The sequence below is a fragment of the Aptenodytes patagonicus genome, chromosome 25 (assembly GCF_965638725.1).
Source record: "Aptenodytes patagonicus chromosome 25, bAptPat1.pri.cur, whole genome shotgun sequence".
NCBI classification, from domain to species: Eukaryota; Metazoa; Chordata; class Aves; order Sphenisciformes; family Spheniscidae; genus Aptenodytes; species Aptenodytes patagonicus.
The window spans coordinates 714,344-739,863 of record NC_134973.1 but is presented as its reverse complement, the minus strand read 5'-3'; the positions used below and the strand labels follow the sequence as shown (position 1 = coordinate 739,863).

The following is a 25,520-nucleotide window of genomic DNA, read 5'->3' as shown; positions in this document are numbered from 1 at the left end:
AGACTAGTAATAAATAGAATCACTTCTGTGTTGTGATGATAGGCTTTGATCAGCATAGACTCGTAATGGAAAATCATGCCCTTCTACTGTTAGTTTTGAAGATTGGTGATTAAATACTTGATGTTTGTTCACATCCAAAAATTGTTTTGACAAAAATCCTTCAAGAAGCTGCTTCCTTTTCTTTTTTTTGTAAGGACACCTTGTAGTATGAAAACAAAAACTGCCAAGGGGGTAACAAATAGCAACTGCTTGTCTCCAAAGTTGAGCCAAGCACTGCATGTAGAACATGTCAGGTTCTGAAGTTGGCATTTAGAATATTAAAATGAAAAAGTAGTCAACAGTTATGGTGTGGAGCAGATTTAACATTGGGCTGAAGGACATAAGGAGGAGCTAGAAACCAGCATCATCTCCTGAGACCAGTGGATAAAAAAAATGACAGAAGAAAACTAGTGGAAACCTACAGAAATGGGTTTTCACTCAATTAAAAATAGACTATGAGAGTGGGTGCTTCCAGAAATGTGTGACAGAATAACTAGTCCACTGAAAACTGGCAGAGTCTGTGTTGCTAGCCATGGAGCAGTTCTGGTAATTCCAGGCTTTGGTTTCCAGTGTACTGGAAATAAACTCAAAATTTAGAAATGGTTCCATGACTGGGAGAAAATACTGTGAGAGAGAATATATTCATTAATATTTAGTTCTGTTACATCCCTACTTAGATGAAGTATGTATATAGGCTGTCTTAATACAAAAAGACCTTGTTCTGTGGAACTGGAAGAACCTCAGATTAACGTAGTGCGAGTTCCTCGTTCTGTCATTTGGGATCATAGGATGGTGCCGTTTTAAGGGACACTAGTCCAGCCTTCTGCTCAGAGCAGTGTCAGCTGTGAGGTCAGACCAGGTTACTCAGGATTTTATGCCATCTGGTCTTGTAAACCTCCACATGCTCCAGTCCCCTGAGCATCTTGGTGGCCCTTTGCTGAACTCACTCCAGTTTATCAATGTCTTTCCTGTATTGGGGGACATAAAAAATTGGATGCAGAGTTCTAGGTGTGGTCTAGTGAGTGTTGAGTGAAGGGGGATGATCTCTTCCTTCTGTCTTCTGGCTGTACTTCTGTTAGTACAATGCAGGATGCTGTTAACCTTCTCTGTCACAGTGCACTGCTGGCTCATGCTTGCCTTGCTCTATAAACCATGATTGCCAAGTCCTTTTCCATAGAGCTGCTCGCCAGCCAGTAAGTGCCCAGTCTGTGTTGTTGCCAGAGTTTCTTCCTTCCCGTGATCAGGACTTTGCATTTGTCCTTGCTACATTTCCTAAGATGCCTGTTGGCCCATTCCTCCAGCGTGTTTAGGTCTCTCTGGGTGGCAGCCCTGCCCTCCAGTGTATTGACAGGTTCCTCCCAACCTGGTGTTATCTCCAGTCTTGGTGAAAGTGCACTCCCATCACCTCCTCAGGTCATGGATAAAAAGTTAAACAGCAGGTCCCAGGACAGATCCCTGCAAAACTCTACTTGTTGCAGGCATACATATAGAGTGTGGGGGGTATTAGAGGGGGTTTTTTGGTCTCTTTTTGAAGATGGATGCAGCATTTGCCTTCCTGCAGTTGTTGGGGACCTCTTCCAATTTCCATGACCATTCAAAGATGATAGAGAGTAGTTTTGGCCAGGACATGAGCCTGGTCTCTCAGCACCTTTAGAAAGAGCCCATCTTGTCCCATGAGCTTGTATGGGTCAAGTTCTCTCAACCATTCGGTCCCTGACTTGATCTTCATCCACTTGTCCTTCTTCAACTCTTTCGCTAAGTGCAGAGGCCTGTTAGACTTTGTCAGTGAAGAATGAGGCAAAGAAGGCATCTTGTACCACTCTCGCTAAATCACACACCCTATTCAGCAGCTGTCCCACATTTTCCTTTTTCAGCCTTGTACTGCTGAGACAGCAGAAGAAGCTTTTCTTGTTACCCTTGATATTATTTTTTTGTTTGTTTGCATTCTTTTCAAGTCTCAACTGCAGTTGAGCTCTGGCTTTCCTGAGGCTGAGTGGACAGTGTTTCTAAATTCCTCCTTTTGTAGGCTGTCACTTCTTCCATCTCCTGTATGCTGCCTGTTTGCATTGGAGCTCTGCCATGAGTTCCCTGCTTAGCCAGGCTGCTCTGCTGACACATCTGCTTGTTCTCCTGGGTGTTAGGATGTTAGGAAACAAAAGATGCTGTATGCATAGTCTCAGGGGGTTAGAATATAGCCTCTTGACCACTTGCTCTGCCAGTCCTACCTTGCTGCACTTCTGCATTGGCATAACCCTTTTTTTGGAAGTTTGATGCAAGGGTGTGTGCGTTTTTCTCAGGGTTGATGTGATTATGTATCCCCAGCTATACAATAGCATAACTGTACTAAAGAAAGCCCCCACAAGGCACATCTGAGCACTTTTAATCTGTTCTCATCCTCTGAAACTACAGAGTCACCGCTTTGAATTCTGCTTTTTCAGCACATTGATGTCTGGTATTTGACGTGGTATTTCTTGATGCATTCATACATATTCAAGCTATTTGGTGATATCACTCACAGCACATTTTGTAAAGCCAAACAAACAAAAAACCCAAACCCAACTCTTTCCAAGACATCACATCCTCCCCTGAGTGACGTTTGGGGAGATCTGTGCCATCCTTCTGTGTTATTTACTTGGGCTTTTTTAATTTAATCTCAAAACACTTGTTTCCCAGTTCAGAAAACAAATTCTAAACTAAAATGCCTTCATACTGAGGTGCTCTGACATAACAGGAGCCGGGTTTAAATTTAGGTTTTCTTGAGAAGGATAGGATGGGGAGAATCTGTGTTAGCTGCTTTCGGGGGGGCGGGGGGAGGCACGTAGTCTGTAGTAAAGTGGAAAATAAGTACTAGCTCTGGTCTCATATTAGACTCCCCAGTGAAGCTAGAGTTGTCAGTCAGTGGTGGGAGGGGAATAAGAAATGAGCTAGTAACTGAAGCAGTGCGTCTCGGGGAGCTGGGAAAGGAAGCAAGGACATGGACAGAAAACCAAGTGATGCACAGAAAGAAAATGAGTGCCCTCTTTCATGAAAGGGCTTTTTATCATGGAAACAAAACTAGATTCTTTCTGCTGAAGGAGTATAGTAGTTTGCTTTAAACTAGGTTTTATGGTCACTTTGTTAATTATTCATCCAGATAAGGACCTACTTGTTTCTTTTTTATCTTTGTCTCTTGAGTAGATTTGCATTTATGTATATGCAAACTTTTAAAAGTTTCTTTTTTAAAGGTTTTTAAAATACTGTCCGCTAAAATAGTTTGAAAACTGTTACAGTACTGCCTTCTTTTGCACGATAGGTTTCTAGCAGGCTCTTAACATCGTGATAAAGTAAATAACTTGTCTCCTTGCCTGGGATAAGCACTTGACATAAATCATAATGCTGTGTAAATGACGATTCCTTATATATTTTCTGGCATGCCCTAAAAGGAAGGTAGTTTGTACTGTTTAGGAGGAGGGAATACGGAGTGACATTGTGAAGCAGAGAGCATTCCTGAAGAGTGATCTGTCAGGGGAATGGTGGAACATGCCTCTTGCGGTGATGGGACTGTCGTGTGTTAGATTTCCTAGCCTGTTTAGAGATGAAAACGAATAACTGAACGGCAGGAGATGGCTGAGACTGATGGTATTCAGTATTTAGAGCAAGATAAGTTAATATATGTTGCCAATTTTGCATGGGTTGGCTTTTTTTTTAGCACTTAAGGACTGTAAAGTCATGTCACACTGATGTAATTTAAAGGTGGTAAGTATAGTCGAAGAGGGAAGGTCTGTATTCTAGTTTTTTGTAGAGAGAGATAGGTAATTGGTATTTTCTTATCTAGTGGTAGGTAAAAGTTAAGAGGACTATAATTTCTGGGTTTTCGTATGAACTTATTGTCAAATGCCTACAGTGAATATGAGAAAATCTGGTAACTTGTAATCCTGCCACTTTTCAGACCCTTTTCTTTTTAATCTGTGTTTGTTTCTGTCAACCCCATTATGTCCCTGCTCTCTTTTTCTCAGGGCTTTCAAATTCTTTGATAAGGAATAGTCATTGAGCAACCTTATAAAATTAGAAGTGGGAGAAGGTGCAGAATTTTGTTCAGAGGAAAACAATAAAGAAGGCCAAGGGGATATGGTCACTGCTTGTGTGTACTTTGGGGAACAGACACTTGGAAGGATAAGTGCTTCTGAGCTCAAGGATAGTATTGGCACAAGAACAAGTGGATACGAAGTATGAAGACCTACATTTAGAAAAGGAGAGCATTGGAGGGGGTTTCTGGAACTTGCTTTCAATGGAGTGCCTGGGACAAAAATCTAACTGCTTTTAATGTGAAGCTTGCTTACGTTTAGGGAAAGGGAGTATGTACAGTTTGATTACAGGGACTGGACCCAGATCATGTGGTCCCTTTTGGTCCTGTGTGTCCATGAGTGCTGTTACTTTCATACAGGATAAAACCAAAACTAAGTAGCTTAATCTTCCTTGTCACTCATCTCAAACAGTGCATAAATATATAACCTGTCTGATGCTTTGCAAGAAAGCTGCTGGGTAAGTAACGGTTGCCTGCCTACTGTGCTCTCTGGGAACTTGTTGCAAGAAAATAGGAAAGGATACTCACTCGCACTGGTCATAGGCTGAGCCCCTGATCGCCATGGCTCAGAGTACTAAAGATAGCTTAATAAATTTATACAGTGTGGAATCCTGCTCTTCCCCTGCCAGGAGAATATAGTCACCCCCTCCCCAGTGCAGCGTCTACCTGGGGAGTGACAGCCCTGACTGCCAGGGCTCAGTGGTTCAGACTCAGAGGGATTAGTTTTGTTGAAGTCTGTTTCCCTGGTCTTTAAGGGCCTATTTCCATAAACTTTATTAGGACCTGGTTCTATTCAGTAGTTTGCTGGAATATTCATGTTTACGTGGCTTTCGGGACAGACTGAAAATATCTATACAGCAGCTGGTACTCTGAGCCTTCAGATCAGGTGCTGGCATGCTGTACCTGTGATGGGGTGTCGGACTCCTCCCACCCACTTAGGAGGGAAAAAGTCATTGCCTACTGTCCATGTGATATTTGTTCCCTCTTAAACTTATCTTTGTTTTCTTGGTCAGATTCTGGAGAAATAAACCAGGGTCTAGGTGCTAAACATTTTTCTAATTGTTAAATTATTCATTTTCTTAATTGGGAAAAGAATCTCAGTAGGTAAATGATTGTGGACTAACCAGATTTGATCTAAATGATTGACCATCTCTGACTAATAAAACAGAAAATGAATGTTATAATCAACAAAAAACATGCTGTAGGTACATGTAAGATATGTCTGCAAAATCCTGATCAGTGTTATCTGTAGATCTTTAAAGGATAAAGGTGCAGAAGCTGGTGTCTAAGATCTTGCTTTTATTGCATTTATTTGTCTCCTATGCAGAGTTAAATCCCTACTTGGCTATCAAAGTGATTTGCCATTGTAGTTGTGCAGAAGCGTCTGGCGTCATGAGAGTTTGATCTGTGCTAGTGGAGATGTTTTAACACTAGGTCTGTAAGAGAACAGGATATTGTTCCTGTATGAGGGTTGAACATAATGATCTGGCTTCTTTAAGAGCTTTAGCAGACAGTAAAAATTAACTCAGACTGTTTATACAAGGAGTGTATTAGGAAACAGGCAGTGACATTATTTGGGTTTAGATGAGTTACTGGTCTATTACAGTTCACAACAAAGCAGACAAACGCAGAGGACATGCCAGGGAGTTGTGCTGTTGCAGTTGTTCTGCAGTCAATCTGTCATGTATGCTGTTGGTAATAACACCGTGAGGGTTATTTGGAGCTTCCTTCCATCCCGTGTGGCTTTTACTCATAGGTCTCAATTTCTTCAGTAGACTGGTGATTCTTTTTTCAGTAGACGGAGTTAATCTGCAGTGTCTGTTACAGCCCTTTTCTTCACTTTCTCTGACATTTTGTGCTAGGATAATCACCATTTGACTTTTTTTTTTTTGGGGGGGGGTGGTGGTGGTGTATATTTGGTGTTCTGAAATGTCTGGAAAGCATAAGAAAACTTCCTTGCCAGCTAAGACTATTGCGGAGCCATGCTGTGTGATTAAAAAGGGGCTATATTTCAGAAGAGAATCCTCTATTATAACGATTAGCTGTGTCTTCTTGTGTTCTCAAGCCTAACAACGGAGCTTAGTAATAACTTAAAAACAGTATATTGTTAAAGCAAAATAGCACATTCTCCTATGCATGCTTACAATTTTCTTTATAAAATCCCATAGATTTGGCTGAGACAAGGCGAAGTTGTCTGAAAAAGGTGTATCTTTTATTGAATGGGAGTTGCTTTATTGCACTGAGACAGTTTTGAAAGTATTTCAGTTATTTTTAGGTCTACAGTGATAAGAGCCTCTAATTGTTGGGAAATTGCAACCCAAAATGATCTTAGTATGTAGTGTTATAATTGATAGTAGCATTTGTGGAGGTTGGAGATAGAAGCAGAGCAAATAAATATCCAAATAAATATCCTTTGCCTTACATGTTTTAAAGATCTGTATTATTATTCTCATTCTTTTTGTAAGAGCTAAGAGTAAACTTACATAAAGTAAGTACTTGAATTGTCTGCACTAAAAAGAATTTTTCACTCTTCAGTTTCATCCTGTGTTTGGGAGACTTACTGCTCATTAGCTATATGAAAGTATGAAGGATTGAAAACTTTTTTCCCTCATTTCCAGGATTGAAGGTTGAAATAGCTACACAGAAATGAGTAGCCTGATGATTTCTTACCCAGCAGTTCATCCACTGACACTTTCTCACTTTCTGCTCTTTATCTACAAGAGTTTGCACTTAAGAACTTTGTTAAATTCTTGCCTTTGTTCCATACCCATTAAGTTTACAAGACTGTTCAGAGTCAGTATATTAGTCTTGAATTTCTTACTGTTGATGGATCATCTGCGGCTGTCTGATACACACTGTCTTTGAAGACCGAGGGATGTCCAAAGTGGCAAATGAAAGAGCTTTGGGTTACTTCATATGATGTATGCTAGCCTTGAGAAACTTCTTTGGCTTATTTAAATGTTTGCTGTGTGGATTATGTTCATGTTGAGTTCACTTTTTCTTATTTGCATTTCCTTTAATTTTGATAGTGATAACTTTCTTTTGTTAGGATTAATTAAAAAAATGTTCTTCCATGTAGGGCACAGCTTAGGCTATGGCTTTGTGAACTACGTTACTGCAAAAGATGCTGAAAGAGCAATAAACACACTGAATGGCCTCAGACTTCAGTCAAAAACTATCAAGGTAGGGTGTCTAGATTTTTTTCCGTCTTCTATGGAAATGGCATTCTAATAAACTTCATTCTGGTGGTAAGGCTTGTGTGCTTTCCAACTGCAAGAAAGGTAGAATCTAGGAGAAGAGTAGTAAACTGAGCTGTTAAGCCTCTCGGGTTTTGTAACAGCTTTGTATTCAAAGATTCCCTTTTTTTTTTTCATTCCCAACATTTTTACAGCAGTAGGTGGGATCATTCCAAATTGTTGCCAGGCTTTTGAACTCGTGTATATCTCAGATACTTGATGACCTCTATTTTAAATCACGTTAATACACATGCACTCCTTTTCCAAAATAACAGCTAGTATTGTATGTGTAGGAAATCACACCTGCTTAAGTGATATTTGTAATTTTCTCTAGTAGCAGAAATTAAGAGAGAAAACTGCATTCCACCTGGAAAAATCTTTATATGAGGCTTTAAAAAATGTACTGACAGCACAAGTTCTTGGTGTGATCTGTGGTTACTGACAGGTCCAGTATCCGAGTCAGAACTTCAGACAGGGATTCTTCAATGTAGCAAATGTGTTTGTTGGAAGCATTGGTATTAGTCTACTGCTGTCTCTTTATAGTAATGCCACTATATTCTTTATCTGTTGGATAAGCCCAAAATGAATGGAGTTATACAGGACATGACTTTTCTCTTTTTGTTCTGGCAATTTTCCCCTACCTTCTCCCCTTTCCGCTTTTTTGAACTCCAGTAAAAAATGCCTGCATTATTTAGTGGGGAATAAATGAAAGTGACTCATGACAAAATACATTACTCTTTCCTTTTTACGCCCTGAACATACCTTTTTTTTTTTCCTCTTTCAAGGTTTCCTATGCTCGTCCAAGTTCTGAAGTTATCAAGGATGCTAATTTATATATTAGTGGACTACCAAGGTCAATGACACAAAAAGATGTAGAAGATATGTTTTCACGTTTTGGACGCATCATCAACTCACGTGTGCTTGTGGATCAAACTACAGGTGAGTTCTGTTGCACTAGCTTCATAAAACTGTAGTGTATAGCATGTTTTAAGTTTTTCAGAGACTGGTAGTTCCTAAACTGAATTAGACTTTCATAAACTAACTGTGACATCTGGTGTCAACCACTGAAATAATTTTAACAGGATATCCTTTTTCAGTGACTTTTTTAAAACACAGAATGACTTACGCTGCCTCCTTTGCTAGCTTACAGTCTAATCCTCATATCATATTTTATGCTTTTATTGTCAGTTTTACCAGGCTGAGCTGCTGATTTGCCAAATCTACTCTCTTGTTATGACACTTGATACTACTATAGTGCAGTGTGCTTCTGGGCAATGTTTGTATTTGGCAGTGCTTATGTTACCTTTACTTTACACAAATGCAACTATTACCCACAGGTAAATTCCAGTCCATAGTTATCCACTGAAAAGCAAAACAATAATGTGTTTTGTCTTTTATACCAACTTGGAATTCACTCACACAATTTCCTCATATTTTAAAACATTTGAGGTGTCTTACAGTCCTCTCTGGTTACTGCTAACCAAAAGAATGAACTTAATACACTTAGTACTACCCTCTTGGATTTTTATGAATGTATTTTGTTTATTTAAAAAAAATGAGAAAGAAAAGGAAGTTGCTTAGTTAAGCACTCAGCTCAGGAGAGACCAAAGTTAAGGATTTCCTTTATAATGTTAATTCTGACTCAGTGTTACAGTGTGTTTTCAGAGTTTTAATTTCTTACCTAATTATTTCAGACTGTATAACTGAAGAGTACGTCTTATCCTGTAACCTTAGGTGTCCTGTGTTGTTTCTAGTAGCCCATATGTCATGTATGAATTTGGAGAGAACTTCTACAAATACACTTTTTCATTGATTATGCATGTGCTATATTAGAATAGAAGATAATTTAATTCTAGCAATTCCACATTTAACATTTATATATGGTAGTATGTACATTTATACACAGTAGTTAAGCAGCAACTTTCATACTCTGTGAGGAATCTACTGTAATTTAGAGTAGGCCATCAGCAGCTTTTGGTGGGATTAATCTGACTAAATGCTAAAGTCTACAATGTTAAGTATCTCCATCAGAGCTAGCTCTTTGTGTAGGCATCTGCTTTTAAGTGTTTTGATTTGGTCAGAACACGATTGTGTGTAAAAGAAATCTGGGGTGCCTAGATGAGATCTGGATACTGACATTGTAGACACTCCAACATTGAGCAAGGAAACTTCTATCCTTCCTTTCCTAGAGAGAAGGATTCATTTTGTCCAACTTTGATATCGGTATGGTTCTGTTTCTAGAGCTAGTTATCTGGGTGTCAACTGTAGGTAGAAGCAAGACAGACTTCTAGAGCACAGAAAACTTATTAATACAGGTGTCCAAAGTAGTCATCCTTCTCTGGCTGCCAGTGGAGTCTAGATAGCTAGTGGCTGTCTTTGACAGAGCTATAAAATGAGATGATAGAAGTCATACAATTAAAATCTCTCCAGGAATAATATAATTTTCATTGAGTGTGCTGAGGCATGATGCTGTCTAATTCAGTGTCAGCTCAGAATATACCGCTTGCTTTCAAATAACCTTAATAATGTATTGTTTGAAGAATGTATTCTGTTTACATTATAAAGTTTAATGCATGCATAGCCTAGGTGTCTCTTCACTTCAAGAATGTAGCCATGCCTTGGCTTTAAAACCTGCATTTCATATCTTGATCTAGTCCCAGTTAGGGCAAATTTTAACTTGTGCTTTTAGACGTACCTTCTCAGCAGAGGTTGTTCTCTAGCTTTTGAGAGTTAATCTGTTTAAATATTGTAGAAAGCATATTTTTATATTTTTAAATGAACACTATGATAGATCAAGTGAGAAGCGCTAAGATGAACAGCATGGAAGTGGAGAAGAAGTAACAGTATGTTGGACTCTGGGATAGTCCTTGCTGACTTCTGGGTGATGCTGCTGTTCTGTGCCTTTCCAGGGTGGGGCATATGCTTCCTTCCGGCACAGAAAGGCTAATCTCAATGGTATTGGAGCATATATTGCCATCAGCTCTAATTTGATGAGCCGATTTGGTCCGGCCTCCTGTTTCAGAAGTAACCAGTGAGAAATCAAAAAATGGAATAACTTCTTCACAAGTTGACTCCTTTCCAGATCACTCTAGAAACACCAGCTGCACAGTTGGTGCTAGCCATCTCCCGCTGTTGTTCTGCAGTTCTTTTCTTCAAAAAGTGCAGTGACTTTGGAAATAGGCTTTCTCTGTGTGACTTTGCATACTTAACAACGTGCAGAAAACAAGTAATTTATGGAAGTTCTCCCAGTGCCCTAAATGAAAATACACCTTTCCTAGAGACCATTCTATGGGTAGTTGCAGGGGTTGGATTCCCTTTTGTCTGCTTGCTGCATGCCCAGGGTTTTGTCGTGCTGCATTTCCTTCTGTGAAATACAGGAAATAATGTTCAATTGTTATAAACAAAACTTTGTGATTTATGATGAGCTTAAACAGCTTCTGAAACTGTCTTTGAAGATTGCCCTATGTGGGTGTAGAGTAGAGGTAACGTGAAAGTATTTGATATGACCCTTTCTGAAACAGGGTTGGTAAAGTCCTAGGATTAGTCTAGTCATAATATCTGCTTTGGGATGAAATTTAAACAAAATGTACCCTTTTAGCTTTGCTGTGATAAACAATATTTCCAGACTATGGTCAAGTCACAGATGGGAAGTGGGGGGGGGGGGCAGCGGAGATCTCTTAAGGCATGACTTTTATCTCAGTCAGAAGGATAACAGCACCCAGTGGCTGGGGTCTGGAACTAGGAAAAAAAAAAGATGCAAATGTTTAACAGCAGTGTAATTGTTTCAGTACAGTTACCAAGAGGTAATTCTTAATCAGTTTTTAATGAATTAAAAATAAAGTATGTGACAGCTAGAAATAATGGCTGTGATGTAGATGAAATTGTGATTTCTTGATTACAGAAGGTTAAACTACTTTATTAGAGTTAGACCTTCATGCCCTCATCTATGAACCAGAATGTGTTTTCAGCATGGAAAACTGAAAACATTTGGAAAAATCAGTGTCAATTTTGTGTTTGCAGATGCTTTTTAGTGATAAAGTAATCAAAGCTAAGGGGTTTTGTTTTTAACTGACTGGAATGAATTTTTTTTTTTTTGTGGAATTAATTTAAAATATTGGGAGGTTTTTTTGTTAATGGAAATGTCAGTTGGTGATGGATTTCATGGAATTCTACCACACTGGATTTTTAAGTGTTGTAGTCACTGTGGTTGTTACAGCTGAAATGAATGTGTTAATTTGTCTTTTGTTTCTTAATTTTGTACTTTATCCTCTAGCTGCTGAAGAAACATCAGTAAATGTAGAGAACTTGAAAGCTGTGACCATAGAAATATTTAACTTTTTTGTTTTTTTGCTTTCAAAGTTATTTTGAGTTTATCCTGAACTTCAATTTTTTTTATTTTTTTTTTTTTATTGGTTTGGTTAAAAGGTTTGTCCAGAGGGGTCGCATTTATCCGGTTTGACAAAAGGTCAGAAGCAGAAGAGGCAATTACAAATTTCAATGGTCACAAACCCCCAGGTTCCTCCGAACCCATTACAGTGAAGTTTGCGGCCAATCCTAACCAGAACAAAAATGTGGCACTGTTGTCGCAGCTGTGTCATTCACCAGCTAGACGGTTTGGAGGGCCAGTGCATCACCAGGCGCAAAGATTCAGGTAGGTTAGGAAGAATAATGCATTTAAGGCTGTACTACTATTCCCGTGTCCGTCTGGGAAACTGTACTCTTGCAGCTGTGCAGTAATATCTTCATTGCAGCATGTGTGGATGAATACATAGTACACTATGTGTCCTGCAGTGTTATGTAAATAAATTGTTGAATTAAAATATGATTAAAGTAAAATCTTACTTGTAAAATTTATATTGAAGTTAATTATGTAAAGGTACATACACTACGGTGTCTATTTCTACAATTGAGTGTATAGTGAGATGATAGAACGTAGCAGATTCCAGATGGGTATTGGTAGATGCCTGTCTCAACAGATCCCCATTCTGTAGTCCATATATCTGAATGAAGATATAATTTGGCAACTTAATTAAAGCTCTGAACCATTGGTTCCAGCAGGGAGGTGTCGTAGTAAAATAGGAAAACCTTATTTCTGATTAAGAGATTCTGTGGGATTTCCTTCTACATCTTGAGCTGTACAGTGTTCTGTCTTTCCTTGAGTCCTCATAAGTTCAGTAAGACTATTGAGTAATTGCAACGTATTGTCTGTTTCCAGAGCTGTGGAAGATATTATTTATTTTGCCTTTGAGAATTGCCTTAGTTGCTTTGAATATTAATTGCTTGAATTTTAATTGCCTTAGTTGCTTAAAGGAGGGTGATAGTTGGACTGTGCTCTGGAAAAAATGCATTATATTTACTGTCTTGCAGATAAGTAATTGGCTTTGTTATGAGATGTGTTCATGAGAGTTTCTGAGAGTAGTGTTTCCCTGCTGAGAATTTACTTTTTTTTTTCTTTCTCCTCCGAGGTATCCAATTAGCCCAGCAAAATTGGACTAAAAACTCAAATAGCTTTTTGCAGTGCCACTGTTCCAGTATTGCTGTGACCTTTCCATAATGCTTTAGTTTAGCATTTTAAGAACAGCTAGGTATAAGGTGTCTCCAATGAGAAGTAGTACTTTATAGTCGTCTGTTGTTTTACACTAAGGGTGATTTGAACAGGTTGCCCAAAGAGACTGTGGAGTGTCCATCCTTGGAGATGCTCAAAACCTGGATGGAATGGGCCTGAGCAACCTGCTCCAGGTGCCCCTGCTTTGAGCAGGGAGGCTTACTGGAGGATTTCCAGAGGTCCCTGCCAACCTCAGTCATTCTGCGATTCTCTTCGACTGTAGTCCAGGCAAGTTTAATGCAGGCAGCTCCTCAAACAAGATTTCATTTCCCTGAAGCACTCATCCAGATCTCTGGACCCAAACCTTCTAAGCCACACCGAGGAATGAAATTATACATTGTTGGCAGTTAGGTGAACTACTAAAAAAACCTTAAAATCTGTGTTTTGCGTCAGCCAGGGCTTCAATGTGTCCTGGTGCTAGTAAAATCTTGAGGCTTGTTTTCATTCTTAATGTAAATGGACATTTTCATCATCATTCTTCCCCTTAAAATTTATAGCAGAATTAAGGTGCATCAGAATAAGCAGTACAAATAATATTCACACCCATAATTAAGATACCAAATAACTTTAATTCTGTCCTGTGATGATCACTCAGTAATAGTAAAAATGATTAATGTATTTATGTTAATAGTTGCAGGTGAAACTAAATTTTAATGACCAGTTAGAATCATACAGTCATAGAATTGTTTAGGCTGGAAAAGACCTTTAAGATCATTGAGTCCAACCATTAACCTAACACTACCAAGTCCACCACTAAACCATGGCCCCAAGTGCCACATCTAAATGTCTTCTAAATACCCCCAGGGATGGTGACTCAACCCCTTCCCTGGGCAGCCTGTTCCAGTGCTTGACAACCCTTTTGGTGAAGAAATTTTTCCTAATATCCAATCTAAACCTCCCTGGGCACAACTTGAGGCCGTTTCCTCTTGTCCTGTCGCTAGTTACTTGGGAGAAGAGACTGACCCCACCTCGCTACAACCTCCTTTCAGGGAGTTGTAGAGAGCGATGAGGTCTCCCCTCAGCCTCCTTTTCTCCAGGCTAAACAACCCCAGTTCCCTCAGCCGCTCCTCATCAGAGTTGTGCTCTAGACCCTTCACCAGCTTTGTTGCTCTTCTTTGGACACGCTCCAGCACCTCAACGTCCTTCTTGTAGTGAGGGGCCCAAAACGGAACACAGTATTCGAGGTGCGGCCTCACCAGGGCCGAGTACAGGGGCACGATCACTTCCCTAGTCCTGCTGGCCACACTGTTTCTGACACAGGCCAAGATGCTATTGGCCGCCTTGGCCACCTGGGCACACTGCTGGCTCATATTCAGGCAGCTGTCAACCAGCACCCCCAGGTCCTTTTCCGACAGGCAGCTTTCCAGCCACTCTTCCCCAAGCCTGTAGCGTTGCATGGGGTTGTTGTGACCCACGTGCAGGACCTGGCACTTGGCCTTCTTGAATCTCATACAGTTGGCCTTGGCCCATCGATCCAGCCTGTCCAGATCCCTCTGCAGAGCCTTCCTACCCTCAAGCACATCAACACTCCTGCCCAACTGGGTATCACTTACAAATTGTCTGAGGGGGCACTTGATCCCCTCATCCAGATCATTGATAAAGGTATTGAACAAGACTGGCCCCAATACTGAGCCCTGGGGAACACCACTTGTGACTGGCCATCAACTGCATTTAACTCCATTCACCACAACTCTTTGGGCCTGGCCATCCAGCCAGTTTTTTTTAGCCAGTGAAGAGCATGCCTGTCCAAGTCATGAGCAGCCAGTTTTACTATTAAAGGCTGAGGCAAAGAAGGCATTAAGTACCTCAGCCTTTTCCTCATCCTTTGTCACTGTGTTTCCCCCCGCATCCAATAAAGGATGGAGGTTCTCCTTAGCCCTCCTTTTGTTGCTAATGTATTCATAGAAACACTTTTTATTGTCTTTGACGGCAGTAGCCAGATTAAGTTCTAGTTGGGCTTTGGCTTTTCTAGTTTTCACCCTGCATAACCTCATGATGTCCTTGTAGTCCTCCTGAGTTGCCTGCCCCTTCTTCCAAAGGTCATAAACTCCCCCCCCCCCCCCCCCCCGAGTTCTAGCCAGAGCTCTCTGTTCAGCCAGGCCAGTCTTCTTCCCTACTGGCTTGTCTTTCGGCACATGGGGATGGCCTGCTCCTTTAAGATTTCCTTCTTGAAGAATGTCCAGCCTTCCTGGACTCCTTTGCCCTTCAGGACTGCCTCCCAAGGGATTCTGTCAACCAGTCTCCTAAACAGGCCAAAATCTGCCCTCCGGAAGCCCAAGGGAGTAGTTCTGCTAACCCCCCTCCTTACTCCAGGAGAATGCTGTGGGAAACAGTGTCAAAGGCTTTACTACAGTCTAGGTAGATGACATCCACAGCCTTTCCTTCATCCACTAGGTGGGTCACTTTGTCATAGAAGGAGATCAGGTTGGTCAAGCAGAAGCTGCATTTCATAAACACATGCTGACTGGGCCTGATCGCCTTGTTGTCCTGTACGTGCTGTGTGGTTGCAATCAAGATGGTCTGTTCCATAACCTTCCCCAGCACTGCGGTCAGGCTGGCAGGCCTGTAGTACCCCAGATCCTCCTTCTGGCCCTTCTTGTAGATGGGCATCACATTTGCTAACCTCCAGTCAGCTGGGACCTCCCCAGTTAGCCATGACTGCTGATAAATGAATGAAAGTAGCTTGGTGAGCACTTCTGCTAGCTCCCTCAGTACCCTTGGGTGGATCTTCTCTGGCCCCATAGATTTGTGTGTGTTTAAGTGGTGTAGCAGGTTGCTAACCATTTCCCCTTGGATTATGGGGGCTTCGTTCTGCTCCTTGTCTCCCAGCTTAGGGGGTTGGGTACCCCAGGAACAACTGGTCTTACTATTAAAGGCTGAGGCAAAGAAGGCATTAAGTACCTCAGCCTTTTCCTCATCCTTTGTCACTGTGTTTCCCCCCGCATCCAATAAAGGATGGAGGTTCTCCTTAGCCCTCCTTTTGTTGCTAATGTATTCATAGAAACACTTTTTATTGTCTTTGACGGCAGTAGCCGGATTAAGTTCTAGTTGGGCTTTGGCTTTTCTAGTTTTCACCCTGCATAACCTCATGATGTCCTTGTAGTCCTCCTGAGTTGCCTGCCCCTTCTTCCAAAGGTCATAAACTCCCCCCCCCCCCCCCCCCCCCCGAGTTCTAGCCAGAGCTCTCTGTTCAGCCAGGCCAGTCTTCTTCCCTACTGGCTTGTCTTTCGGCACATGGGGATGGCCTGCTCCTTTAAGATTTCCTTCTTGAAGAATGTCCAGCCTTCCTGGACTCCTTTGCCCTTCAGGACTGCCTCCCAAGGGATTCTGTCAACCAGTCTCCTAAACAGGCCAAAATCTGCCCTCCGGAAGCCCAAGGGAGTAGTTCTGCTAACCCCCCTCCTTACTTCTCTGAGAACCAAAACTCTGTCATTTCATGATCACTATGCCCAAGACGGCCTCCAACCATCGCATCACCCACAAGTCCTTCTCTGTTCACAAACAACAGGTCCAGTGGGGCACCTTCCCTAGCTGGCTCCCTCACCAGCTGTGTCAGGAGGTTGTCTTCCACACACTCCAGGAACCTCCTAGACTGTTTCCTCTCTGCCGTGTTGTATTTCCAGCAGACATCCAGGAAGTTGAAGTCCCCCACGAGAACAAGGGCTAGCGATTGTGAGACTTCTCCCAGCTGCTTATAGAATATTTCATCTGTCTCTTCATCCTGGTTGGGTGCTCTATAACAGACTCTGACCACAATATCTGCCTTGCTGGCCTTCCCCCTGATTCTTAGCCATAAACACTCAACCCTGTCGTTGCCATCATCAAGCTCTAGGTAGTCAAAACACTCCCTAATATACAGGGCTACCCCACCGCCTCTCCTTCCTTGTGTATCCCTTCTGAAGAGTTTATAGCCATCCATTGCAGCATTCCAGTTGTGCGAGTCATCTGACCATGTTTCCGTGATTGCAACTATATCATAGTTTTCCTGCTGCACAATGACTTCCAGCTCCTGTTTCTTGCCCATACTGCATGCATTGGTGTAGATGCACTTCAGTTGGGCTATTGATCCTGCTACCTTTTTTGGGGGAGAAGCCCCAATTCCTACATGACTGTTCTCAGGTGTTTCCATGGTTTATAACACATCAATAACCCTTGCATCTTTGTTGCCGCATGGATGTCCATCCCCTTCCTCCACTGAGGTGGCAGACAGAAGGACCTCGCTAGCACATAGTCCCTCAAATACTGGCGTGCTGCCCCCAGGCTTATCTCTAGTGAGCCTGGTTTTATCCCTTTCCCCCTTCAAATCTAGTTTAAAGCTCTTTAAATGAGCCCTGCTAACTCCTGTGCAATGATCCTTTTCCCCCTTTGAGACAGGTGTACTCCATCTGTTGCCAGCAGGCCTGGTGTCATGTAGACTGACCCATGATCAAAAAACCCAAAATTCTGCTGGTGACACCAGGCTCGGAGCCAGGTATTGATCTGCTGGCTCTTCCTGTTTCTTCTCCCATCATTCCCTGCAACTGGAAGGATAGAGGAGAATACTGCTTGTGCTCCTGATCCCTTAAGCAGTCGTCCCAAGGCCCTGAAGTCTCTCTTGATTGCCCTTGGACTTCTTGTAGCAACTTCATTGCTGCCTACCTGAAAAATGAATAATGGATAATAATCTGAGGGCCGTACCAGGGTAGGAAGCTTTCTCTTCATATCTTTAACCCAGGGAGGTGGCAGATTTCCCTAAGAAGTGGGTCCAGTCTGCATATTGGGCCTTCTGTTCCCTTCAGGAGCGAGTCTCCTATGACAGTGACCCATCTCTTTTTCATTATGGAAGCGGTTTTGATGCAGGGTGTAGGCTGACTTAATTTTGGTGACACCTCCAAACTAGATGAACCATCATCCTCGTTATTGTTCGGTTCCATTTCGGTTCGTTCATTGTTCTTTTATTGTATCATTAAGAGCAGCATTCATGTTATTTGCGTGCATATCCTATGTTTCTACAGGCATGAGTTTTCACAAGTGGGGATAAGATAAAAGAAAATGTTCTGTCTCTTTCTGATCCATTCCTGCTTCTATGGTAACTATGTCCACTCAAGCTGTCTGTTCCCAGTGCTCATTTGTCAACACTTTTTGGCCAACTTCTGTTCCTAGTTATAGGCTTGCTGATGGAGAAAGAGTTGAAGATTTTTAGGTACTACAGATTGGCAGAAGTAGTAATAGAGCAATTCTGGGTTAAGCCACGCTTGTTATGAATACCCTGTAGAGACAAGATTCATCAGTTGACTTGAAGACAAGAACTGTCCATCTCTCTGTGTCTTGTCACAGACTTGCAAGAACTTTAACACTTATTTTAAAACTTCCTTCCCTCAGTCGCATGTGCATGCATGCTCATGTGTACACGTATGCACAACACATGCACCATTCCACAGCCCTTCTTATTTTTCTTCCCACCTTTGGTGTTAACTGCAAGTTTTCCTAGTGAGTCTTCCTTAAAGGATGCTGAAATTAATGAGTTATAATTATTCATACTGTGGTAAAGCTTAGGAACCTTAGCATGGACTGAGTCTTGTTTTGTGTAGTGAACGAAACATGATGAAAGAATAAGCTGCTTCTAAAGAGCTCACAGTCTGTATAAATTACAGTTGTGGTCTCTGCTACGTAGAGGTTGAATACTTAAACTGACATTTTGATTACACTTCATCTCATTCCATCATATCCCTGTAAATCCAGGATTAAGCCTGTAGTACCTCTAATTTGTAATTATTAATTTCCTACAGATACCGCTCAGACCCTTTGTTCTGTTAATCCTTTGTAGTTCCTGTGGTATTTGTGGCTGACATCAGGAACTGGTCTTAGTGCCTTGTCCCACTGGAGTGCTGGGTTGGCCTGCTAATTCTGAGACATGGTCCAAAGCGCGCTCTGTTGAATCCAGAAGGAATGACCCTGCAGCATGGGATTGTGTTTGGAGGATAGGTAAAACATCGGGAGCAAGGGTTTCTTTTGAGTATAAGATTTGTTTACTTAAACAGAGTAGCAGATCTTTAGGTGTTGAACTCTGATGAAATTAAGGAGTTTAGCTCCTGAAGCTTGAGAAGGCTGGCCAAAGTCCCTAGAAGTCCTATGCTTTTACAGTTCACCAAAGCTTTATACTAGAAGAATGTTTTTTCAAATCTCGAAAATATTCCCAGTTTAGCTGGTTTTGCTTTCAGACTTGTTCAGGGTTGGAGCCAGTTCCCGCTTATTTTAATGGGCATACTTCTATTGATATCAGAGTCCATGAGTTAGGTCCAAAATGCCTGAAGGGGAATTGTTATTTCTTGATAATTCTTTGATCAAGTGGAAATGCGAGAAGACTCTAGAGTGTTTAACCCTGTCACTGACATTATTGCTTGGACAGCTCCCACGCATCTGTTTTGTTTCACTCCAGTGAAATTGTTTAAATTTTCAACTTTTAAGCCAATTTGTAATTTGGATGCAAGTTCTCTGTGTTGAGAATGCCACAGAAGAAAACATTTCATCCAGAGTAGTATTTAATCAAAGTTCTAGAAGAATGTGATACTGAAACCCCTTATTTTAATTGCTGCTGCGCTCTGATATGTGGCTGTTTGATTTAATACCCTGTTATTTCAGGCTTAAAGCTTGTATCACTGAATACTCAACAGGACTTGTTTTGTACACAGTAGATCATTCCTATCTGTATCAGGGTATAGGAGAAAAAGTTGCTTGTGGGGAAAACAGTGGACATGACAAGTATCCAGTGTAGCTGAACTCCTGCTCTTTGTGGAACTATTCAAAAATAAAAAGATGCCAAGCTCATGTGTGAAGGCAACATAGGCTAATATTAAAAATATTACTCCTTATTAGCATTATGTAAGATGTGGGATTGCTCCCACCTGTGGTGCTGTATATAGCTGTTCTCAGATTGCAGTGAAAAGAATTCAGCAAAAAGAATTTATAGGACTTTCATAGAACTAAAAATAAATTGTTTTTGTTTAGGAGTGTCACTTCTGAGATTATGTCCTCGAGTGTGTTAAAATAATCCCAGAATCTATTAAATGAAGCAGTCTCTTATAACAGTAGAGCAAAAGGTCATTCATATAAATGAGAAGCTTATAAAGTGAAAAAAGATTAAAAAAATACTTATAGTGTGTTGATACTTAATGTCACAAGATGTTGGAGTTTTGAGGTTAACATAACTTAAAAGAACCGTCCATAGATAACATCATCTACAGATGCTTAGGGACGATTGAAAAAGCAATCTGGAAGAGACAGTATAATATAAATATATAATTATAAAATATATATATATAAAATAAATGCAACAAAAATGAGGACACCAGCAGTAAGTATGGTAAGACTGAGATCGTTCAAATTACAGTAGTAATGGAATTTAAAAAAAACTTTCTCTGAAACGTCTTGGATCTCTCTGGGCTTTAGTGTTGTTTGCCCAAATCAGACAGTCTTTGAAACATCCTTAATAAGTGTAACTTTTTAAGAGTCATCTTAAATTTGTGTAGTCAAAAAAGTCTTTTCCTGTAGGACAAAGAGGTACTATGTGTCAGCTACTCTGTGCCTGGCTACATACAGGCTATTATCCCAACAGCCAACCAAGAGGTCTTGTGTCCCTCTCGTGCCGGCCTTCAGTCCAGGATAAGCCTAGAGATTTATCAGGTCAGCTGAATTGCAGTAGGAGCCCGCTCTACTCATCGTGTGAGTGCTCTCACTCGTGCCAGATGTCCCATGTGATGCTTCCAGGTGGATGCAAGTCTAAATGTAAATTTAGCCTTCCACATAGGTCTAATCCTATACCATGTTTACTGTCACTTTAGCAAATTTCTTTTTTGATGGTTGCTTTTTAACCAGCCAGAAACTTTTGCGAAAGGTTTCTTTTTCATGTGAACTTGCAAAGTATAGCTTCACTTTAGAATCATGTTAGGTCCGGGTAAGAGGAATATTATGTGTGAGGTGATATTTCCTATGGTTGTTTTTTTGAAATGACTTTTCAAGTCTTTTAGGGGTGTTTTTACCCTGTTGTTTTTGTTGTTTGGTTTTTTTTTTATAAGCCTGTAACATTTTTGTGAGTCAAAGCAGGAAGAGAGGAGAATCTGTTTGAAAATTAGTGTATGCAAAGAACAGAGGTACTTGCTATTTTAAATTATTTTGCCTGTAATATGCATTTAGATTTGTTGTCTTCCTGCGTTCAACCCCCAGCTGCTCTTCTACAAGTGCTTCCAATCCTTCATGTACTGTTGATCTGGGCTTGTAGGCAGAGCCTGAGGCTTTATAGCAAGCAGGTTCAGAGCTACACTGACTGCTGGAACCAACATCATGCAATTCTGAGCTTAGTGATTTTTCTGCTCCCCGTACATGTGAGCAGGAACCCAAGACTGGTGATCTGTTCAGATGAAAACTTTCCAGATATTAAGGTAAATACATCCTACCAGATCATTATTCAAATGGAAAGAAGCTACACAGCTGAAGGTGTCTGTCAGAAAAAGTGAGTGTATAAAGCATGCAAACACAGGAACATTTTTATATAAAAGCAAAATAAATAGTAGATATGTCACATAATCATCAGATCACATGGATTAGTGCATCTCATTCACATTCTGATACTCTTAACTGCTTTTTCAGTTTTACTATAGTACAAGGATTCCCAAACTTGGATTTGCTTGGGGCTGGCCAACAGTGGCAGCGGCAGTGAGTATGTGCAGCATGAGCTCAGGTGTGTCCACACTGTGCTCTAGAAACACCAGTGTCAGGTAGCCAGCTGGGCTGCAGCCTGGCTGAGCCAGATCAGCTCTGGCTGACTCCAGACAGTCAGCAACAGCTAGGGTGTGATGGAGGGGAAGGGGTCTGTACCACCGAGACTCCCCCTGCTCTGGGTACAGGGGGGTCTAATAGTTCAGGTGTCCAAGGAAATGAGCTCTGAGCACTGGAGAGCCTGGGGTGGGGGAGATGGTGACTGAGTGGTTCTCTCGTATGAGTGCATCAACCAAAGTGCCACACTGAACATGAGCTGACTTCGCTGTGTGTATGTGTGTGCTGCTGCAGCTCTGATCCCCTTCCTTCTGATACATGTTGCCTTGAGCCCTCCCTTCTATATAAAGACAGCAGCAGCTCCTATCTTTATGCAGGGCAAGAAAAAGTCAGTGGGGAAGTGTTTGGCACTTAATGCAGTGTTCACTGCCCAGACATCCATTCCCTGTTTTCTCCAGGTCAGCAGAGAATCAGGAACTGCCACCGCCATGTTCTTGGCAGAGAGCAGCACGTGTACCGCTTTTAAGTGGTTTGCATATCACCAGTGGTACACCACAGTTTGGGAACCCCTGGTATAGTATAATTATATTTCTACAATCACGTGACCTCACATTTTTAAATAATACATAAGCACAAGGGATCAAATTGAGTTTTTTACCTTAACTTTCACATTTCCTGACCTTTGAGTGCTTAGCTGTGCAACCGTAATATTGCATTAAAATATTCTGAAGCTTTGAATTTCTAGGATGGAGACCAGAAATAGAATAAAGGGGAATTAGAGATGTGGGTTATAGGAGAAAAGAAAATAATACAAAGCAAGACATAAAAAGGAGAGGTTTTTTTGCGTTTTGTTAGCATAAATACTGCTGGGGTAATATGCAGGAGGCAGGGTTTAGGAAGAGTGGGTAGGTGATTTAAAAAGTACAGTTCAGTAAAGTCAGATAAGTTTTCCTAGTATGAAGTTGGTATAAAATTAATAAGAGGAAAACCATACATGCATACTGAAATTGTAAAACTGTGTGGTGCTTAAATGTGGTTTGCTATTTTGATATTTGAAAGCTACCGCAGTTAGAATATCTGCATAACTAGTATTAAGGAAAAAAAAAACTGAGATTTAAATTCTGTAGCTAGAAACGTGGGGCATCCCAGCTACTGAGAATTGACTGAGGAAGTGCTAATACTTCCTTAGCTGCCTAATAGCTGCGAGTATGCATGACTGTGGCTTATTTAGTAGCCTGCTGGTATTGGGAGTGTTTGCCTGCACCTGCTGCCTTACGGTGGAAAAGGGAGTAGGTTTTGTGCTGTTCCACAAAAAAAGAAATTCGAATTAATACACACAATCTCTACTCCTAAATACAAAACGTCCCCTCCCTCCCTCCCAGCAAAACCCAAAGAAACCCTTTGACTTAAGAGTTCCCAACGTGCTATTTTAGAGGCAAGAAAAGGAGGATATAGGATGCAAACTCCTTGAGCAAAATAAGTGGGAGATGCCTGAGGGTGGCTTGAAGCAAGCTGGGGCCTCTGGGGAGGCGTTGCCTGTTGTCCGCACTGGAGCAATTCTGCGCTGATGCCACGGAGCACTCTTAACAGCCTAGCTGAGTTTCAAAGTTCGATCCAGGTCCCCTCTGAAGGTGATCGCGTAATCTTGCCTTGCAGCTGTTCTGTTGCCTACCTATTTCTAAGGCTAGTTCCCTATTGATAAAGTAGTTGGAATACTTAACTTTTTTTCTCCTGGTAGCTGTCAATTTGATTGTCAATTTGAATGGGGAAACATTTCTTTCTGGCGGTTTTGATGTCCATGTAGAAAATATTCATTCTCAGTTGCTTCCCATTCAAGTTAACTTGCTTAATTGAATTGAACTTTTACATGAAATATTGTGCTTTTTATTTGCTAGGTTCTCTCCTATGGGTGTAGATCACATGAGTGGGCTTTCTGGTGTAAATGTTCCAGGAAACGCATCTTCTGGCTGGTGTATCTTCATCTACAACCTTGGTCAAGATGCTGATGAGGGAATCCTCTGGCAGATGTTTGGCCCCTTTGGTGCGGTTACCAATGTGAAAGTTATTCGAGATTTCAACACCAACAAGTGCAAAGGTTTTGGTTTTGTGACCATGACAAACTATGAAGAAGCTGCAATGGCCATAGCAAGTCTTAATGGCTACCGCCTGGGGGACAAAATCTTACAGGTTTCCTTCAAAACCAACAAGTCCCACAAATAACTTGCTCGTGCGTTTTGTATGGAATAGATAATTGAGTGACAGAAGTTGAAACATTTTTGTTAGTGTAAAATTCATTTTGCGCCAATTTTCACAAGTGTTTGTCTTAGTCTAAATGAGAAGTGAAAAAGGTTTTATATTCTGGGATGCAACTGACATGTTCAAATGTTTGAAATCCCACAATGTTAGACCAATTTTAAGTTCCTTTAAGTTATTCATTTAAAACATGTTAAAAATCCCCTGAAATCTTAACTAGATTGCATTAACTAGACCCTCTGGATGGTGGTAAAATTGAAGCATGCTTTCACTTATGAGACTAACATTTGTTCCATTGAATGTTGTCTGCAAAAACTGGAATTTTCTGAAAAATATCAGGCTGAATTCATTAATTTTCTTGTTTTTTATGTTGTTGTTTTTCCTACCCATTCCCCTGACCTTCTCTACCCCAGACTCAGTAGTATGGAAGAAAAGTTGAGAAATACTAATGTTTTAGTTGACAGTAAATTGTTTGATCAATTAATATTCATTACTACATATATAGTTGAGGATTAGGCTTTTTAAAGTCAAGGTCTTGTAAGTAGTAGCATGCCAGCATAACTTTTAACACCATTGATGAGGTAAGTTGCACACTGAGCAGTGGCCAAGCTGTCAAATTCAAAGGTTTTAGAAACATTACTTTTAAAGCCCACTTTCTAATAGGAATGGACCAAAGAGTTTCAAAGAAACTCCGGGAAGATTTCAGAGTCAAAATGAAACTCCAGAAAGAGAGTGTGAATATATGTTGCTACTTTATCAAACTGAATCTCTTCTGTCCAAATATTTAATGCATGGTGCACTACTTACTGGTACATTATAATGCAGCAAGATACTTACTCATTTTCAAAGATCATTATAGTTTGAATTCCTTTGGTAGTTCTATTTTGTAAAGAAAAAAGTTATAAACATTTGAGCATTGTATTTCTCGCATCCCTTCTAATGAGTGCTAGATTTTTCTATTTTAATAGGATTTTGTTTTGACAACTAGCTTTACTTATTGAACACTCAGCAGAAAAGTACTTACTACTTGCAAGTTAGATATTAACAAAAACCCCTTTGATTTGTAGATTTAAAGATTAATCCCCCAAGTCTTCTGCAGACTGCCTTGAAACTTTGAGTTGTTCTGTTTCTGTTAATTTTCTTTTGCTTTTTTGTGTTTTTTGTTTGTTTTTACTTTTGCATTTAAGAACATTAAATTTGATTTTGTTTTGCTCAAATTTTGTTTTGTTTTTTATTTTCTGTTATTTTTTTGCTAAGTATTGCACAAAGTGTCCAGCTTTCAAAGAGTGTTGTTTTAAAGAACTATAGTTCCTCTTTAAGAGTTTTAAGTTACTCCTTTGACAGATGAGTAGAAGAAAAAGGGTTGTGAAACAAGAGCACTACAATAAATCTGTCGCATAGAAACTGTGTGCCACAGACTGATGTAACCCTGCAGGTGTTCTTTGGTAGGAAACCTGAAAAGGATTACTCTATCAGGTAAAGGCTGTGAAAGGATACTGTGCACGACTAGAGACTTGGCCTGGGCGACTTTCGGGTCTAGTGTTCATGTTCAGTTGCCAGAAGGTAGAGCAAA

At 40.8% G+C, this 25,520-nt stretch overlaps 1 protein-coding gene across 2 annotated transcripts in view; it reads left to right on the top strand.

Annotated features, from left to right (window-relative positions):
- The window catches only part of ELAVL1 (ELAV like RNA binding protein 1), a 45,766-nt gene extending 20,602 nt beyond the window's left edge, over positions 1-25,164 (top strand). For both annotated transcript variants that reach the window (XM_076359121.1, XM_076359122.1), the window contains 4 exons: positions 7,182-7,285; positions 8,124-8,277; positions 11,764-11,989; positions 23,590-25,164. In XM_076359121.1, the coding sequence (XP_076215236.1) occupies positions 7,182-7,285; positions 8,124-8,277; positions 11,764-11,989; positions 23,590-23,914 (809 nt within the window). In that variant the 3' untranslated portion in view covers positions 23,915-25,164. The remainder of the gene's footprint in view (positions 1-7,181; positions 7,286-8,123; positions 8,278-11,763; positions 11,990-23,589) is intronic.
- The last annotated feature ends 356 nt before the right edge of the window (positions 25,165-25,520 follow it).